The sequence below is a fragment of the Chanos chanos genome, chromosome 10, assembly GCF_902362185.1.
Source record: "Chanos chanos chromosome 10, fChaCha1.1, whole genome shotgun sequence".
NCBI lineage: Eukaryota > Metazoa > Chordata > Actinopteri > Gonorynchiformes > Chanidae > Chanos > Chanos chanos.
Window position 1 is genome coordinate 33,870,630 of NC_044504.1, and position 20,211 is coordinate 33,890,840.

The following is a 20,211-nucleotide window of genomic DNA, read 5'->3' on the forward strand; positions in this document are numbered from 1 at the left end:
ATGTTGTTGCGTGTAGTTAATGAAGCAACAAGATGTAAGTACCTCTTGATGTTCTGTTTCTACTGAACACTGGATTTAACAGTACTTAGCAGTACGTGTGTACTCTGGAATGATATTATGTTGTACACTCCAGCGACGTTTCAAAACAGGGAGATTATAAATATCACATATAACTTGGCGGGTCACATGGTGTCGCTGTTGCCCATACACTCGATTTACGTACGTACCCTTTGTTATGAAAGCGTCCCATGTATTTTTTCGTAAGCAAAGAGGTGTTTTGTCGAAGAGGTCTCCCCGAAGAAGCATGACGCCGAGTAGTTTTGCCGTGCAGTCGTTATTATTTTCTGCGATATTGTTTGTCAGTGACAGCTACTCCATAAGAAACTCTTGGGGTACTACAAATGATGTTGTTGAGGATGACACTAATTCAGACGAGGCTGTTGCCCCAGCCTTGCTAGTTGACAGTGTAGGGATCTGGAAACAGGCATACCCGTCCACAGTATATCGAGATGGCACAGAGAAAATTAAAGAGCCCATATCTAAAGCAGATGACATTGGACAGGTATCGTCTGCATCCCGAGTTTTCTCTTACCGAATAGAGGGGGTGAAATCCCCTGCGACCGCTCCACCGCCTCCACCGCACGAGGAGACGGCCAGAACTGCGAGATACATTGCACACTACAGTGACTGGGGGCATCTCGCGACCATCTCAACACTGGACAAGGTATCTACTGTTGCATAGTTGTTATTGTGCTGTTTTGTGGCATACAGGATTACTCTGAGCTAGAACAAATTCCAGAAAAGTATTTCTATGTTTACAAGTGCCGTTGTATTAACAGTTCACAAATGGTTTGCACTGATTCTCTGTTTCGCTAGGTTTTAGAAAGTTTTTTTTTCTTTTTTTAATGTAAAGGGTGGTCAAAATCCCAGTGTTACGCTTCAGAACTCTACATTAGTACATTTACACACTTAAATAAGACCACGATTTGCATATACCCTATACAATAGTTTCCCCCCCCCCATGTGCTACTTTAGCCCTGTCCCCCCAAAATACTGAGCTGTCACTAGTGACGACTCTCATGATCTTCAAAACAATATACGTTCAAACATTCAGTTGTACTGTGCAGATAAAAGGCCTGCCATTTGGGAACATCTTCTCTGTCAGTGACGGTCCACTTGACAACAGCACCGGAATCCCTTATTTCTACGTCACTCCAATGGACAACACCGTGGCAGATCTAAGGAGTTTCCCTTTTGCTTCTTTAACATTCTCTGAGGCAGAGGGAGATTTTTGTAGGTCAGTTCTGTCTTTGTTTCCATTTTAAATGTTTTTTTTTTTTTGTTATGGGTGTACATGAAAGAACCACATAATGGTAATGGTTTCTGTCATACTAACTGCACAAAAATCATATAAGCAAGTGTCTGCTTTATCTAATACATAAGTAAGCATATTGAAATGTATGTGAGAGCGGTCTAATTTTATACCCTCATCAAACTTAGCCGTTTTCCTCAGGATGCACACTGTGCACTTTTGAATGGTTTTTGAGACAATGGGCATTCTATGTTCACAGGAAGCATTTATATGATCCTGAGGATCCTAGGTGTGCCAGACTTACCCTGACTGGTCAGATGGTAGAGGTCGAATCAGATGAAATAGACTTTGCCAAGGAGGCCTTGTTTTCAAGGTTAGTGCACATGTATCTCTAGGAAACCATTAATAGCGATTTTTTAAAAATAAAAACTTTTGCTTTTAATGTCTTCATTCAATGCTGTGTGTTTGTGTGTGTGTGTGTTTTGAATGTTTCACTGTGTTTTCTTACAGACACCCTGTCATGAAGAAATGGCCTGTAGGACATAAATGGTTTTTCATGAAACTGGTGCTACAGCAAGTTTGGCTGCAAGATTGGATAGGGGGAGTGTCACTCATACCCTTGGAAGATTATTTCAAAGCCACTCCTCAATGAAACCAAAAACCCCCACAATAACCCCCCCAAAACGACATCCTCCGTAAAAATGTCAATCCGAATATGGATTTCCAGTAATTCTGGAGAGGAGATGCTGTTACCACATGGTTTTAATTTTTTTTATTTTATGAAAGAATCATCGGGATTGTGATCTAATGTCTCTGGTACCACACCTCTCTGCTGCAGAACGCCGACTCTTTGAATGGCTTCAGTGCCATGTTGATGTTTGCTGTGTAAACTCTTGCATTACCTGTTGAATAAGACTGTGGAATGTGAAATTATAAAATGCCTCACCAATGCATATATTCATCTAAAACAAGAGTTGACGGAGAGTTTCAATAAATATTTTGTCATACCCAACTGTTGTAGATTCTTATGTTGCAGACCCCGAATTGGAAAAGAAATCAAGAGAAGATTGCTTCTGTAAGAGCAATTTTTGAAGTTAGATATAATAAGTAAATGGTGTTATCAAATATGTTCAATGCCAGATCTGTAACCTGGTTTTAAGTCATGTGTCTTTTTCAGGCAGTATGAAAATGGCTGACATGTTGTCAATAGTCAGTAGCAGTAAAGTTTAGGTTGTATAATATACAAATAATTTAGTTATCCACGAATTTTTTTACTGTACTTACTCTCCTCATACAGACAATGAAATTTGTTTATTGTAAGGACCCTCGAAAGAACATCTGATTTTGACGTGTAGTAACATGAGACATGCATGTGAGAACGATCACTGAGAAGTGACAGTTAAGGATTTCTCTTACAAAATGCTGTTTCCTGACAAGACATTTAATTGTTTTTTGTGGTCACTCAAGCCTAAGTAGTTCCAGTGTGTATTGCACTTTTTGATTAAATTGTACATTGGGAAATGAATACAAGATGTATTATGGGACACTATGACGACAGAGCATGAGACTCTACACTTAGCTTATGCCTTGTAGAGACTGAAAATAATTTATGTACACTTAGATCACAAATGTTTGTAAATGCATTTAAATTGAATGTATGTAAAATTTAAGCGAAATTACAACTATCTCTTTTAAGAGCTTCAGTGAAGAAAAATGCTCACCATCTCTAGCAGCTTTGCATAAGTGTGTTTTTCTGTATATCAAAACATGCATGTATGCACTCAGTACACCTGGAGTTCCTCTCATACAGAACATTATAATGGTAGATTTAAAGATGAAATTTTCTGGAAAAGACTTTGTTTCACACAGGAATAAAGTAAATCACTTCTAACTAACTACTTATCAGGCAGAAATTCATTGTATTGCCATTGATTTTTTTATAGGGATGTTTAAAGTTCAACTTCTCTGCAAACTGCATTCAGTATTATTAGTTGGAAATATTCAACTGAAACTTGTACAGAGGGATTCTGATTGCAAAAAATGTGTGGTTGTCTATTAACCGAAAAAAAGGAAACTGTCCTTCCCACCATGACCACTGAGGGAACGGTGTGTGTGTGTGTGTGTGTGTGTGTGGGGGGGGGGGGGGGGGGGGGGGGGGGGGGTGCTATACTGGAACAATAATCATTGATCGATAAGATAGCTGTCAATAAACCACCACCACGAATGAAATGCCACACAGGTCTTTCTCTTTATTTAACGGAACTGTTTTTGGACAGGTTTGGGGTGAATGGATGCTGAGATGCTCTGTAGAGGGCATCCGTACCCTTTCTCTGTCCATACTTTACCCATATCCATTCTTCACTCCACCCCTTTTGCATGCTGTTTTACAGATTATATCAGTAAGGTTTTATATCAACAACTGTATATATTGTCTTCTGCAGGAAAACAGGTACAAGACCCTCTTCAGTTTGCCAACTGTCTCGTTAGTTTGCGATGTCAAATCATAATCTGTTCAGTTATGCTCTCATGTAATGATGTGATACAATGACACAACCTAACAACCAAAAAAATAAAAGCTAATCCTCGTTTCAAAATGGGGAAATTCAAATTTCACACGCTATGTCGACAAGCACATGTAATTTTGATATTATTCCGCCCCCTCGCGGCCACATTTCGAGTCTTCATATGATTTGTCCCAGCACAGTACACGGGCCAAATGAGTGACATATTCACTTGGCCCACGCAGTTAGACCGAAAGCACTGGCTACAAATGTCAAAATGTGTGTGAAACCTGGAAAACCTGCGGCATTGTAAGCCTGAACTCAACAAGTAACCCTTTTCTCTCAATGATAGAACTGTAGAAATGTCGTTATATCGTAAAAAATGTCAGATAACCTGCATTGGAAAGCCTCCGGGTCTATGTTGAAGATAGTGACCCTCCGGGCCCCTCAATCATGCCCCCATGCTAGAGTACTGCGTAATTTGGCAAAGGGCTGGTTGCAACCAATAGTCTTTGCCGATGGGAGGCGTCTAAGTGAAGGTTGATTGAGAGCTCACCCTCTCAGTACTGTTTGGGTGACGACTAGGTGCCAGCCACAGCGACTACAGTTAGTAACACCAATTTTAACATATTAGCTAACTGTAAGGATTTTTTAAGTGAAATCCTGAATCCCCCATACGCGGCTTTAACTTGAGAATTAGAAAGAGTAAGTAACGAAGTTGTTTTTCGTAACATCTCCGTTATTTCTTGTGGTAACTGCATACCTTAGCGGCTTCAAGACTAGCCTGCCTGTTGTGTCTGACATTGGTTTCTTCCGACAGGTTGCTAACTCGTCTCTCTTAGACGCCGAGTTTCTTTCCTTCATCGAAACTTGAATTTAATCTTCATAGCCATACAAATTTGGGAATACTATGTAGTTTTATTAGAGTGAGTCGTGGTTGTTAGTTAGTAAACAAATATGTATCGGATAGCCAACGTTACATAGACAAATTAAAACCGATCATCTATTTCACCCACCTTTCTCACAGACTCTATTAACGACCTATGTCCTGTCTAACTGTACATTACTTGCTGTTCTGGATTTCCCTGTGTGAATTGTTAAAACGTGAGCGTAACCTCTATCTGTCATGTTCTCACCAATGCAGAAACTGAAGATATCGGACAGTCCAACACTGGGGCTCACCACAAACCTCCGTTTTCCGTCGTCACCAGGTACAGTCATAAAATGACCGAAGCACTCTACCATGCTCTTATCACCACAGAACTGTGAAAGGCTTAGCAGTAAACTACTGCCTTGTGACTAACGACTACTGGCCTCAATTAGCAAAACGAAACAGCGGCGAGAGAGGAGAGGCACCATCGCCTTCTCCGTAAGACAGTAACCGGACGGAGCCTCCCTTCTCACATCCATTCATCTATTTCGATGTGCATATGCCCTCCCAAACCAAGCCTCTTTTTGGAAAGAAGTAACGAGCGCACGGGGAGCCCGAGCCGAGGAAAATCGCTGAAATGAGATGAGGCTCAGAAATGGAACGGTTGCCACTGCGATTATTTTCTTCACGTCTTTTCTCAGTCTCTCTTGGTACACAGCCTGGCAGAATGGAAAGGGTGAGTTAAGTAAGATGCACCTAATTTCATAACTGAACCGAAATCCTATGTGTTTTAGATCACCAGTCGAAACGGATTACCACATTTTAACGTTACATGCCTCGTCCATTATTTAGGACAGTTTTTGTGTGCTCAATGTAGAGGTTATCTTACTTGGTGGGTTGCTACAAGTTGACACCGAAAGTGACATGTTTGTAGCGTTAGCTCTACTCAGTTCAGAACTGGGAATTGCATGTCAGTTGCCATGGGGTACTGCGGAGGATGATATCCAACCACCCGAGTTAGAGATCGATAAGCTATCGCAGGCATCCCGACAGCTCATTGTTCAGTGGTCGATCAGTTTCTAGTTGAATTCATCTCGGTATCGATTTGGGTTAATTCGACACGCCTGTCAACCGCGGCGTATTGTTAAGAACAGATTCGTGTTTTTTTTTTTTTTAAACTGCCTGCTCTCTCTGCATACTGATACGTGTTTTTCTACTTTTATCGTTGCATCACAACTTTTCATCGGCCGTTAGATTCCGTCGTTTGCTGTTTTATCCGCCGTTTTCATACTGAACATGTTTGTTCTAAAATGTTTCGTTTCAACTCTAGAACAGGCCCGTTTGCAGCCCTATAAACAACGGCACAAGTTTACTGACGTTGACAGCAGGCGATAGGTTTCTACTGGCCTAACGTGTTGAATTATTTCTTATTTATGCTATCGAAAACAAATCACAGAATTTCATTAATAACCACGGGACTTTTTTATGTCATTGAGAACCTAACTACCAGTTGTATAGAGAACACAGTGTTAAACTAGCATTTATGGCCCACTGACAATATTCAAGATACGCATTATTATTATCAGCTCTGAGAACATAATGCGTTTCCTTAGAGATCAACCATGTTATAGTTTAGGCCGCGGACATTCCCTCAAGTGACAGAACAACGTGCAGTTTTTGTTTTGTACAAGGGGACAGTGTGTCCATTTTTGGGGAGTGAGCCTTCGGACAGCAATTTTCATTCTAGCCCAGCAACGCTACTCAGCTAATCATCAAGCGGCATGTTAGTCCAGTCAGGCATGTTTGCCTAAGTACAGTACAAAAAAGTGTTTCTACAGTAGTTCCCCAGACCGCAGTTTACAAACACTCCTTTAAAGTCTTTTTTTTTTTCTTTTTAGATATGCTGTACAAACATGATGCTCTGATATCAGTCAACCTTGAATTGAAACTTTCAATTGGCAGGTTTTGCAGAAGTTGAGAGAGCAATTTGCTTGGTTCTGTTTATCAGAATGTATTAATGCAAAACCACACCTTGCTAGAGTTGTTGGTCTTTTGAAAAGGCTTTAAAAATCCCAAAGTTAATGTAATGTTATGTAAAAGGAGCTTGTTTTGTGTGTCTGCTTATTCAATGCAAACTTGCTGCATGTGTTTGCTTATATAATGCAAACTTAGTGCAACACAGTGTCCTAAGTTGGTGTCTACAAACCTAAGTTCCTGGGCTTTCTCATGCCCTTCTTTGAACGTATGTTTATAGCATTCAGGAGTGAGTTTGTGCGACATACAGACTGTAGCAGTGGAGTGCTATGCAGGAATGTCAAAGGCAGAAGTTGTTTTAAAACAAAGCTCTGCATTCATAATGTTACGACGTCTGGTCTCATGAGGATAACAGTCAGAGAGGATGGTGAGTGTGCTTCGCATTTGATTCTCACTATTCAAACAGCCTGTACTCAGCTTCAGACTTCTAGTAACCTGTTATATCCAATGTGCATGGTACTATGCAGAATAGAATACAGTATCTTTCAAATCTTACTCAGTTCTTGGGCTTTTTCAACGTCAGCCCATCACTCAAACCAGCCCTTACTGTAATTTCCCTGAGTTGTACGTTTTATCAGACAGTGGTACAAGTTTTCAGTGTTTCTGGCACAAGTTTAAACTCATACAAAAATCGGCAATTAAGCTTGGTTATAATCTTTAGTTGATAATCACAACTCATCGAGTCAGTGGTGGGGGATGTGTGTGTGCGTGTGCGTGTTCGTGTGAGAGATTGTCCTTTTAACAGCGCGTGAAGACATCTTTACGCCTCTTTGTATATCGGTTATTTGTAGGTTAATCTATGCGTGAAAGCAACAGTCCGTAGAATTGTTTTTTGTTCGTTTTTTTTTTGTTTCCTTCCGTTTGTAGCGAATTTGTGGAGGATGATCTGCTGGCGTGGTGGTTTGCTGGCGGGATGTGGTTGCATGTAAGCGGGTGAGTCGCGTACCGGTGTAAAAGACTCACACATCCACACACTAAACTACAAAAAAAAAATGACTGCTCTGTAAAGATGGAGTGGAACCCAATGGCCAATAACTCCCTCTCTCTGGGTTTTCATCAGTCGTTTCTGAATAGGAGCTCTTGGCAAAACGCACCCTGACCTTTCCCAGGGAGCACATTTTGTTTCACCGCATCACCAAAAAAAAAAAAAACAGCATCACTGGGCAGGCACTCTGTGATCTCTCCGTTAGTCGATCAAGCAGTTTGCTAGCCAAGATTTCTCAGCACTGGACTCAGCTTAAATGGAGAAATGACAGGATAGAGTTGATGAGATTGATAGGAGAGAGAGAGAGAGAGAGGAAGAAATCTTATTTTCATCGACACTTGCTTAGAGGGAAGGTTACTGAGGTTGCATCCAAGCTGGTTACAAACGGAGAAAGAGAGAGGAAAACTGGCGTTACGTGTAACGGTGTCTAAGGTAAAGAGCTTTGGTAAAGAGAAGAGGGAAAGTGTTTTTTTTCTTTGATTGAGGTTTGTATTTGGTTCTGTTTCAACTTGTTCTCTATTAGAAGGTATTCGTGTCGCCTTTAATGAGAAATCAAGAAAGAGTTGCCATCGTGTCGTTCATTGTCTCAAGTTTAAAGTTGAATTTCAAGGAAAATGTCTTTGGATACGTGGTAGGAGTCATCACGTCCTTTTCTCTCAGAGGAAAATAAACAGTGTGAAAGAATATAAAGCTCAAATAGCGCTACAAAAAACCAGATGAAACCCAAGTTCTGCTTTGGAGGGATTCCTTTCAGTGTCCACTCATATCACACAGTTGCATGACCAATCCTCCTTCTTTTTGTTTTGTTTGTTAGGGTTTTTTTTTTTTTTTTTTTTTTTTTTTTTTTTTAGAAGCCTGGAACTCATTGGTGTTCCTGAAAAACTGCAGCATGATCCCTCGATCTAGGGAAGTTAGAGATTCCCATGACACAAGCGGTTGACCTGATAACTGACTAATAAACTTTCCACGAAACAGCACTGCCTTTTCTGCCAAGGATAAATACGAAAGCGACGTTCACAGATTTTTACCGTTGTCGCAACACCAGAACAAGTGAATACCACACCCCAGTTTATTCCTTCCCTATTCTTCTGAAGATTGATGCGTCTTCCACTGGTTCTCTTGCCGCCTTTAGGCAGCCTGGTGCACAATAGACGAGGCCAAAAATAGCGAAATGACAAAAAGTCTGGGTTATACTAAGCTCGCGTGAAGAAGTTAGGGAGAGGTTCTGTGAATACTCTGAAGAGAAATAAAAAAAAAAAAAAAAAAGTAATAAAATGGAATTACAGCTCAGTCATACGGTCAAACTGTACCGGTAAATAAGAGTGAGCGGCAGAATTCTAGTAAGAGAATGTGACCATGAAAGACTGAGGTACGTAAAGTAAAACGTCAGATTCAGAGAGTCCGATTTTAGGGTTAAGGGGCGAGAGGCGCGAGGTAGAGTCAGAACGGTGACGTCGACATGACCTGAGGATTTTTTTGCATCGGCCGCGTTCTCACGAGAGAAGCACAGATCCACTCAGTTTGGAGGATGGATGCTAATAAGCCTAATATCCTATCTTGTTTCCAGTTTCCCAGCGCTGACCAAAGGCTCTCATTCTGCCAAACAGGCCCCCATTTAGCCAGTCTGCCCTTGCTTCCTTTGGCATTCCCCGCCGTCCTGGCATTCTTCCTCCATATTAGGCAGGAAAACGCACTCATTGTTGAGCCGTAATATGTCTGCTGCTCTGTGCCCACCTTCCTCTTCCCCTTGTGCCAAGGCTGCAGTATTCAAGAGCTGTCATATGGACTTAAAGCTTCTCTCTCACTCTCCCTCTCTCTCTCTCTCTCTCTCCCTGCCCCCTCTTTTTCTCTCTCTCAGGAGAGGCTAGAGGGACACAGGTGTGTGAAGCTAGTTGTTTTTTCTTCCTTTGTCCCTGCTGTGTTCCGCTTCGAACCTTCAAACAAAAATTCCCTCGTCAGTCCTCTGTGTCTTTTCTTTGTTTGTTTTTGTTTTTTTTTTTCCGAATAATGTTCCGACCTGTTTGTGTTGACGTGTGATGCATTTGCCCCTGTGCCGGTTTGACGTTGTGTGGTCAAACTACACACAGTTAACTTGTGGAACCTCTGAACTGACATCCTCAGGTCACACTGTCTGGTTTTATTGATTTGATTTTTCCTTTTTTTTTCTTTCTTTCTTTTTTTTTTTTTTTTTATTTGGGTAGGTTTTGTTTTTTTCTGGGGGGTTTTTTGTAATGTTTAGAGAGTTTCATATTGTTTTGACATCCCACTGTCTGTGTTGGAATGAAAGAATAAAAATAAGAAAAAGGACGAATAAAGGAAGAAGAAGAAGAAAAAAAAACTCCTTCCCCCACTCCAAAAAAACCCAAAAAAACATCCCCTAACAACCTTAAAACAGAAAAGCAAGCAAAAAAACAAAAACAAAAAAAACAAGTTGTCACCAGCGTCCATTGCCCTGGCTGAGGTAAGAAGTCTTGTTTTTAAAGAGGACTGCAGTATGCAGAGACACCAGCAGACAGAAAAGCAACACGGATGTGAGGCGTAAACAGAGCCGGGAGAAACCGTCAGCTCTCAGACACCAGGCTGCCCACTCAGCCTCATCAGACTTGGCAGCTCTGGACCCGAGGGAGACGCTGAGAGAGCTAAGGAAAGGGTGGCATAGCAGAGAGAAGGGGTGTGGGGTGGAGAGTCTGACAGATGGTCAGTCGCAAACCCCCCCCCCCCCCCCCCCCCCCCTCCCAAAAAAAAAGTGCATTCAGGTTGGCATGGAGACATTGGGAGGGGGTGCAGTGTAGAACTGTTGAGGCCAGAACATCTGGATCCTTGGTGATGTTGGAAATGAGAGAGAGCTGGGAATGATCCTGAATCGATGAGTAAGAGTGTATACACGGAACAGTGAGATTTGGGAGAGAGAGAGAGAGAGAAGAAAGAGAGCAAACAGAAGGACAGGCAAGTTCAGATCGTGCTAAGGATGAATGTCAAAGGTCAACTTCGCATGGGGATGCAACAGAGGAATGCAGTGACTAAAAAAGAGAGAGAGAGAGCAAAAAAATTTGTTTTTCTTTTTTGGGGGGTGGTGGGGGTTGGGGGTGAGTCAACAGGAAGTTCTCTGGTTTGTACAATGGGAGCCAACATTAGAGTACTGGAAATGACAGGAAATTACACAGCAGACTTTAAGAGACCTGCAGGGACTGACTGATAACTCACAGGCCGGAGAACATCGTCACAAAGACCCGGAACGTTCTCTCTCTCTCTCTCTCTCTCACTGAAAAGAGGCCAGTGGATTATTTACAGGTTCTCCCATAGATAGAGGCACTGAGTGTACGGTTTACGTTTGATATCTACCTCGGATTAGGAACATTTAATCGTACAGTGTTTACGTAGAAGCGGTATTAAGCGGGGGAAAAAAAGCAATCCTCTTTATGAAGCGAGGCCTCACCTATGCGATTAACATGAGATATTTTCTCTCAATCCTCCGGCTGCTTTCTCTTCCTCTTTTTCTGTCTGCTTTCTCTTTCCCTCTCTGTTCGCAAACGCAGAGGGATGAAGTCATTCATTCATTTGTCATGTGCTATAGCTGTCAATACCAACACTCCATTGTTCTTTCTCCATATCTGTCTCTCTCTCTCTTCCACTCTTTCTCTCTCTCTCTCTCTCTCTCCCCCTCTCTCTCTCTCTTTTTCCCGCAAGTCACCCGCATGTCATGTGACAGACCTGTGGAACTTTGATTGGCTCTGTTTTCCTTGGTCTTTTCCTCATTTCTCTCTCCCACCCATCACTGTAGTCTTCCCACTGTCCCTGTTCTCTCTCTCTCTCTCTCTCTCTCTCTCTCTCTCTCCCCCTTTCATTCCCTCAGCTGAACCCGGTCGCTGAGCCTTTCAGACTGAGTGAACTTTGGCTCTGACACTATTCACAATGCCTGTGAAATAAGCAGTCCACTCCATATGAGTGAGTGGAGTAAAAGTAGCTCTTTTATCTCACTGGGCACAGTCCGTGTTGGCCCTACTTTAAAAGCCAAAACAGAAACGTCAAAAATGCTTGGCTTACAGACAAGGCAAAGATCAGAAGATAGAAGAAGAAGATAAAAGATAAAAAGATAAGGAAGAGGATAAAAAAAAAAAAACAACAACATCTAAGTCTAAATATCTATCGCTTGTGTAATGAAGATTTTGGAAACCTGCCAGATTTCATTGGTGGAGACAAGTACACTGATATATATATATATTTGCAACGCCAGTGGAACAGAGGACAACGGGTCATGCATCGAACCGTTCAAAGAGTTTACTGTACTCTACTGTGTCGTGTGATTAAGGAGTTTTAACTGTGTTCTGTTCAGTGTGTTACTAGTGCTCTCTCTCTCTATCTATCTGTCTATCTGTCTCTCTCTCTCTAAGGAAGTAACACGCCTTTAGCCTTAATGATGAGCGAGCAGAGACCAGCAGCCTGCAGTGACTGTGTAGACTTTACGGAGCTGCTGACTGAATGTTTGTGATTGCTGATGAGAGACACAGAGAGTGTGTGTGTGTGTGTGTGTGTGTGTGTGTGTGGGTGTGTGTGTGTAAGTGTTATCTAACAAGATCTTAATTGGCCATCTTATGCAGAGCATTCTTGAACGTTCGAGACTTTGTGTTTAGTAGGAAGTTCCTCCGGCATCGCGTTGTGTCGTACCAAAACAGCTGCACTTCCTGTTTCAAAGTCATGGACTGAGGTTCACAGCCTCAACGGATCCTGGGAGAAAACTCTCGAGTTTCTTTTCTGTCACATGTGCTCCGTTTGGGAGGGGGGGGATCCAGCGAAAAGAGACTGCGTCTTTGTCATGTTAGTGTTCCGGGACTTTGTTGTATATTTCACGCGTTTTTTGTTTAAAGTTCCGTTTTGGCTCCGTTTCATTGGAAGGGCCTAATCTCTCTGCTCTCTCCTTGTGATGTTGCTGGCTTTGAGCTTCTTTCATGTCTGACGTTTTGTAGTGAAGCTCTCCGACATGACACAGAATAAAGTGTGTGTGTGTGTGTGTGTCTGTGTCTGAATGATCATCACATTTTGCTCCAGTCTATGAGTCTGAACATTCTTGTTGATTTGCCAGGCGAGAAGGTCACGCTGCGAATTTTCTGAGGCAGGAGACCCGGTCAGTGAGGTTCCTGCACGGCAAATTGAGAAGACGGTATTTGCCGTAAGAGGAACGAGTTCATCCGTGCCTCCGCGCGAATTCCCAGGTCTACTGCTAGCACTCAGAGTTTTGTCTATGGAGAGCTAGTTGGTTAGAAGTCCATGCCAGGAAAAGTTTGTACTGTTATCAGTCATTACAAATGAATAACGACCATGTGATGATCCGTCACCTTGGTTTTTCACAATGTCCCGTCATCCTTGCTTTGCCGTAATCAACGCCGAGCCTGTCCCTATAGCCGTGCGATTAGTTTACGGTCACGAAAAACCCAGTGCACTCGCTGCCAGTGGTTTAGTAGAAACTTTTCTATTGCTCACAAACATTTGACCAATATAATAATTATCAGCGTTTACAATACACCCACAGTGATGTTCTGTCTTGTTATCTGTATAGTATGAGGTTATTGTTGATGCGTGAGTAAAGAAGACTGTGTGATAAAGGAATGGGGTCAAACTGGACAGGCCAGTGTGTCAGACAGGAGAAAGAGGAGAAGGGGCCATGTCTCATGAAATGTCATAAAAACCTATTTAAAACCAAATATATCAAAATTCCCCCTTGACTCCTTTCATTTTTCTGAAGCCTTGCATCTTGATGAAGAGTGTCTCCTATTCTCCTGAGTCGCTGAACAAAAGACATTCTCCTCGGAGTGTGTATTTCTCATATGCTGCTTCTTAGCGTCCCCGAACACCAAAATAAACAAAAAAAAACACCAAAGTTTTCAGACAAAGAAAGGGTTAAAACGACAACAGGTCCTGGAAATGATGTCACGCACCCATAAAACGGAAGAAGGTACTTTTTTTTTCTCAGAAATGTTCAGGGTTTGTTTCTAACAGTCATTTAGCAATATGTCTTAGCCCTGCCTCAGACTGGTGTTTCTTTGTTTGTCTGTTTATCTGTTTTTGGAAGTGTTTTATCAATGTTCATAATTTGTGTGAAAATGCGAAAATCCAAGAGTGAGTCAAATAAAGAAAAGATGTCATGTTTCTGGATGTCATTGTTGATGCTGTTATCAGCTGGAGGGCCAAGATTAACGTAAGAAAGAGTGGACAGAGAGAGAGAGAGAGACAGGCATGTCCTTCTGTCTGTCTGCTAATCTGACAGGAGAGTCTGCTGAGTGAGTGTTTATCAAACGCACGCACATGCCCATACTCCAGACTAATGGTCTTTCTAGGACTTGTTGCCCTTCAGTAACTCTCTGAAGCAGAACTAGACAGTAATGACACTGGCTTAAAATGACAAGGAGGCTGAGGGAGAACGAAAAGTACACACACACACACACACACACACACAGAGCATTTAACAAAGGCATGGTGAAGAGGAGAGAGTGCTTATATCAGAATGTGGACGAACAGGACAGGCTCATATCTCCCTTCAGTCTTCAGTGATGCTGTGTTGAAACTGTCCACACCAGTGCAACCTGTTTACGAAATGTTTACACCCTGGTTACGCCACTGATAAACCACAACAGGTGGTTACACACTCACCCCGCACCCCCCCACACACTCGTATACACACACACACACGCACACTACCACAAAAATAGAAAATTAAGCTTTTTTTTCCTTTTCCTGGCTGTGGAGAGAGTACGCGAGCAAGCGCTTGGAAACACACATCCGTCTGCCGCTGTACTGTATGAAACCCCTCCAGGAGGACAGACATCCGTCTGCCGCTGTACTGTATGAAACCCCTCCAGGAGGACAGGCATCCGTCTGCCGCTGTACTGTATGAAACCCCTCCAGGAGGACAGCAACTGCTCCTTTAAAACCATCCCTCTCTCTCCTCCCACCCCTCACTGTGCAACACGCACTCTGCCCGGGGCCAGAAATTAGTGTGTGTGTGTGTGTGTGTGTGTGTGTGTGTGTGTGTGTGTGTGTGTGTGTGTGTATGTGTTTGCGTTTGTGTGTGTACGTGTGTTTTTATGTGTGGCGGTTTGTGCGTGTGCGCGAGAGCTGAAGTGTAAGGAACAACGTGTGGATCTGGGAGTATGAGGTCGATTACTTGACGTCTCCTCCTCTTCTGTGGACATTTGGGGTTTTTTTGGTTTTTGGGGGGTTTTTTTGTTTGATTGTTTTTTTTAGGCTCGCTTGCATTCTGTCAGTCATTTGCATGACTGACTGTACACAAAAGACCTCACGTTTTTCCTGCAGGTATCTAAGCTGAGAGTATGGATGACAGCATCAGAATGAGGACACTCTCCGCTTTTTTAAACACTTGCTGTTACCTTATACACTCTTAATGACCAGTGATAGCAGTGTTTCGTTGGCTCAAGTCATGGACTTGAGTCGGTCGCTTCTCAGAACTGAAGGGTTTTCTTTTATCATAATGACAGAGTGTCTGTCTGGTCAAACAAGCTAAATCTTTGTCCAGTGTGATCTCTAATGTAATTTATAACTGCCCAAGCCTTATGCTCCTCAATTACTGTCATAGCTTCTTTTTTTTTTTTAATGCAATTTGAGTGTCTGGATTCATAACGGATAATTGTGTCGCAAAAGCTTTTGCAAAAGACACGCTCTGTTCCCTCCTGATCTGCCTCAGTTGTTTTTGTGAGGTTAGAGGGGTTCAACCGAAACTGTGTATGATGTGTATTCGATGGCCTTCGTCTTTTCACGAGTTAGATGGAGACTGTGAGACTCTAAAGGGTTCAGCACAGTGGGATCACGAGGGGAAGAAGGCGGGGGGGGGGGGGTGTGTGTAAGAGATTTTGGAGAGACTGGTTGGTACAGAAAAACGACAGGGAGTGCGCTCAGACCCTACCCATACACACACACACACACACACACACACACACACGCGCACACACACACATACACACACACACACACACACACACATACACACATGCACACAGTTTGCCAGTAATGCAGTGGGAGAGAAGGGTCATGTATAGTTAATCTCCTACCAGGCTTATCACAGTTAACGAACACTAAGACTGAGACTAAAACGAACGGTGAAAAAACATTTTCGTTAACTGAGGTAAAAATAAAAACCGCCGTCAAAAACACAAGCTAAATAAAAGCTACAGTGAACAATGTAGCATGAACTAAAACGAAATAGAACTATGGCTAAAATCAGCTTTATTTCTGTTTTTGTCACATTTCATTTTCTTTATTCCCTTATCAGCTTCTGTAAATCAAGGCTTTCCTTATAATACCTGAGAAACTAAAACTAATGAAAAACTAAACTAAAACTGATCGACTTCTCAAACTAAAACTAAAATGACTTAAGCGCTCGTAAAACGAACTAAAACTAAATTGAAATGAACAAACCAAACCGAAAGACGAAATAAAAATAAAAACTAATGAAAATTTCAAAACTATGATAACCCTGTCTCTTACAGCAGAAATACTGTCTGTTGGCGCTGCCCCATGTCTCTCCTCTCACACCTCAATTTCTGTCTCTCTGCCTCTCTCTGGGAGCAAGAGAAGGCTCCAGAAGCACAGCCATGAGCTCTGGACATGGGCCAGTGTACTCACAGTTATGATACTGCATGTTCAGTTTGGTGGTTCACCTGTGACCGTTACACTGTTGTGCGTCGAATGCTGGAGCACTGTTACTATAATACTAACTGTTTTCTCTCTCACTCTCTCTCTCTCTCTGTAGAGAAATTGGTAGCGTACCAGCGTGAGTTCCATGCGTTAAGGGAGCGCCTGCGTGTGGCTGAACACAGAACGCTACAGCGTTCGTCAGAGCTCAACACCATCCTAGAGCAGTTCAGACGTGCCATCACAGAGACCAATGGCAGCAAAGATGCTCTCAGCAGCTTCTCAGGTTAAAACACACCTGCAAACACACAGCGCACGCACGCGCATGCACGCGCATGCACGCGCGCACAACACCCACAATACACACAACACACACATGCCCATGCACATCATGCGCATGCACGTGCGTACACACACTCAAATCACAGTGCAAAAGCAGCAACAGTGACGGGGGTCTTACGAACTTCTCAAGTTAAAACACACACACACACACATGCATCCATGCACATATACACACACTCACATAAATATGAATATTAAACAGTCCCACACGACAACATGTTACAGTTTCCTAGGTTGAATTGAATGGAGTACATAAATTGTCAGAGTACAGTGTCATGTTATGTTGTGCTGTAATATTGAATCCTTGTGTGTGTGTGTGTCTGTGTCTGTGCTTCTTTGTGTGCGTGTGTGTGTCTGTGTCTGTGTTTCTGTTTGTGCGTGTGCATTTCGTTGTGTGTGTATGTGTTCCCTTAGATGAGACTCAGAATCTGTTGAAGGCGTTGGCCCACAGGAAGCCACTCCAGGTGCCAAATGTTTACCACCATCTGCCTCACCTGCTCAACAATGAGGGGAGCCTGCAGCCCGCCGTGCAGGTGGGCCAGGGACGAACCGGAGGTGAGCGGGGCATGTTCGCGCGTTTACCTTCCCTCCCCTTCCCTCCCAGCACAGAGAATCTTTAAAAAAAAACAAAAAACAAAAGAAAACACGAATTCTTCGCTGCAAAACATTATTTAAGCCAATTCTATGCAGTAATGGTCACTCCCAGGTCAGGATTCCACATCTCACGCTCTCCTGGACCTCAACCGTTATTTTTTTTTTCCTGTGATTTTTAAAATTGACTGAAAGTAGATGGCTAGGGTTTGTTGTTGTTGTTTTTTTGGTTTTTTTTCCCTCTCCCTCCCTCCATTATCTCTCCCCTCCCTCCCTTTGCTTCCCTCCCTCCCTCTCTCTCTCTCACCCAAACTGTCCCGTGCTGTTGTCTGCCCTGGTCCTGCGTGTAGCGTTGTATTACACGCCTGCCATGCGAGGTGCTGCCTCTGTGTATTCAGCCAGTTGTTTGGTCAGATCAGTGTGTCTGGAGGTCTGGGGGCTCATTATGCCCGGGGTCCCAGGTAGCCCTGTGTGTAACCATGAAGGCTCTATTGTCCACCGCGGCAGCTACCCCGAAAAATAGATCAGGTTCTCAGAAGAGGATTAGGCCTTAGAGAGAATCGTTGGGGGCTTGGGGGAGTGTGTGTGTGTGTGTGGGGTGGGGTGTTGGGGTGTTACTGAAAGCACAAGCCCAAGGGGACAAAACAAAACTGCAAAGGTAGTTGGGGAGGGGGCACAGAAAAGGAGGGGGAATAGCATTGTCTTTGTGTCTCACGAAACCCTTTTGTCGCGTCAAAACCCGTCTCGTAACACCGCCGCATGTAAAACACAAACTCCTGAGGTATCTGTCTGTTTGTCCGTCCGTCCGTCCGTCCGCGGAAAGAGAGGGGGAACACAAAGGCTTCGCAGCTCCAGAAAGCTACAGCACAATTCGTACTGTGACACGCTCGTGCGTATCCATTACCCCAACGAACACACCTATAGTCCCTCTCATTGTCTGGTCTTCCCTTTTAACAGAAGAACCACTGGTAGACTCATATTCCCTGTTGACGTCCAAAGCCGTAAACTGCACTGATCTCATTGTCGCGATGGGTGTTCTGTGTTTATTTAGTGCCGTAGTTGCATGCTAGGGTATTGTATGGTGCTGTATGTGATATAGGGTCAGTTAATGATGAGAGAACTATATAACTTGACACTCGAGCCAGCAGTAGACTGAGGCCAAGCACAAAGAAGCACGTTGCAGGATGATGTTGTTTTTCCTCTCCGCACGCTGGTGAGAAATGGAGCAAGAACAGGTGACTGGGATCTGGAGACCACCTAGGCTCTCCTCCTCGACCCCTCGACACAAAGAGAGAGAGAGGGAGTGAGAGAAAGAGAGAGAGAGGGAGGGAGTGAGAGACAGGGAGGCAGTGAGTGAGAGAGAGAGAGGGAGGGAGTGAGAGAGAGGGAGGCAGTGAGTGAGAGAGAGAGAGGGAGAGAGTGAGAGAGAGGGAGGGAGGCAGAGCTTTTTGGCCAAAGCTATGTTCATTGCACCCCCCCCCCCACCCCCCACCCCCAGATCTTCGGTCCTACCTCCAGTTGCAATCACTGGTGGTCCTACTGTCACGCTACTGTCGGAGATTCGGAGCGTGTGTGTGTGCGTGTGTGTTTGTGTGTGTACACCTCCCCCTTTCTCTGTCTTTCTGTTAGATTGTGTGTGAGAGAGAAGAAGTTATATATAGAAGCGTAAATTGGGACAGCTTCTCTTGTCCAGGCCCTAGAGACAGGAGTTCCATCTCCCACACTTAGCCCCATCCCTCCTGATAGAGACAGGGAGAGAGAGAGAGAGAGAGGACGGAAAAAGTCAGAGAGGAGTAAAAGTGAGGAACGCTCAAGCGTGCATGGAGGGTAATAAGAAAAAAACTATGATAAAGTAGCGTTAGACGGGGGATGTTAACCGTGATTCGTAGGAACCGCTACTGACGCTGGTTTGACGTTCCCAAGGTGGGAAAAGGTTCTTATCTCTCAGCATTGCAGCAGAAAGGAAATATTTTGGATTGGATTTTTTTTTGTTGTTTTTTTTTTTTGTTTTGTTTGTTTTTTTTTTTTTTTTTGTGACAAAGATTTTGACCTTTTTCTATCATTGTGAGCTTGGCCTTTTTGAGATGCAAGGCTCTCTTAATTCTGACACTATTGGAAGAGACAGATGAAGAGAGACATGGTACTTTGCATTTCTCTCACAGAATACCTCGAGGCCAGCCAGTGTGTATTTCTTAAAGAAACGAGAAGAGAGGAGGAGTGTGTTGAGCCTCCTTTTATGCTCTTCCCTTTATATCGCTGACACTCTCTCTCTCTCTCTCTCTTTCTCTCTCTCTCTCTCTCTCTGTCTCTCTCTCACTCACTCTGATCCTTTCAGCAGCCTAGTTAAGCTTCCCCTCTGTGCAGAGATTTGCAATGATGAGGGAAAGCTGCGCGAAATGGGGACATATTTGATTTTCTTCTGTTTCATGCTTGGTGTAGAGTGTGACAGTTTGTCAGTTAGTCTGTTAACTCTGAAAACTCGCGCATGGCACACAAACAAAAGCTGCCCTGCCAGACGACGCACTCATAACACAACATACGCTTGTGAAAAAACAAATTCCCTCCCACCCAGCACGCCCCTGCCGCGGATATTTAGTCTTCCCTCAAGGTCAAGGTCAAGGTCGTTTGGCTTCATGTGTTAAATATCAATTTGAAAATTAAATGACTGTGAAGCTCTCAAGCATTTTTATGATTTTTAAATCGTTTTTAAACGAAGAAAAGATTTCATTATTTTAAAAATGTAAATGCTGCCCTTAAAATATGAGAATAATGTTCTTTAATCATTTTATCACTTCTACCACTGTAATTGGCTTTGCTCAAAGAATGTTAGAATGAAAACACCTCTTGGGTGAACAGGCCTACACATTTGTCCTTATCATTAACTTTGCCAAGCCAAAGTAAATATTGTTGAATACCAAAGTGTTTCTTAAAT

General features: G+C 43.2%; 2 protein-coding genes across 2 annotated transcripts in view; both read left to right on the forward strand.

Moving 5' to 3' along the window:
• The first annotated feature begins 280 nt into the window (after positions 1 to 280).
• Positions 281 to 2,295, forward strand: creg2 (cellular repressor of E1A-stimulated genes 2). The gene is made up of 4 exons (XM_030786840.1): positions 281 to 724; positions 1,128 to 1,297; positions 1,572 to 1,685; positions 1,823 to 2,295. The coding sequence occupies exons 1-4, from the start codon at positions 305 to 307 to the stop codon at positions 1,962 to 1,964; spliced, it is 846 nt and encodes a 281-aa protein (XP_030642700.1). The 5' UTR covers positions 281 to 304; the 3' UTR covers positions 1,965 to 2,295.
• Positions 2,296 to 4,414: 2,119 nt separating this feature from the next.
• Positions 4,415 to 20,211, forward strand: part of mgat4a (alpha-1,3-mannosyl-glycoprotein 4-beta-N-acetylglucosaminyltransferase A) — a 28,093-nt gene continuing 12,296 nt past the window's right edge. Inside the window, exons 1-4 of the mRNA XM_030786031.1 lie at positions 4,415 to 4,518; positions 4,958 to 5,420; positions 16,465 to 16,632; positions 17,103 to 17,243. Coding sequence (XP_030641891.1) covers positions 5,327 to 5,420; positions 16,465 to 16,632; positions 17,103 to 17,243 — 403 coding nt within the window. The 5' untranslated portion in view covers positions 4,415 to 4,518; positions 4,958 to 5,326. The remainder of the gene's footprint in view (positions 4,519 to 4,957; positions 5,421 to 16,464; positions 16,633 to 17,102; positions 17,244 to 20,211) is intronic.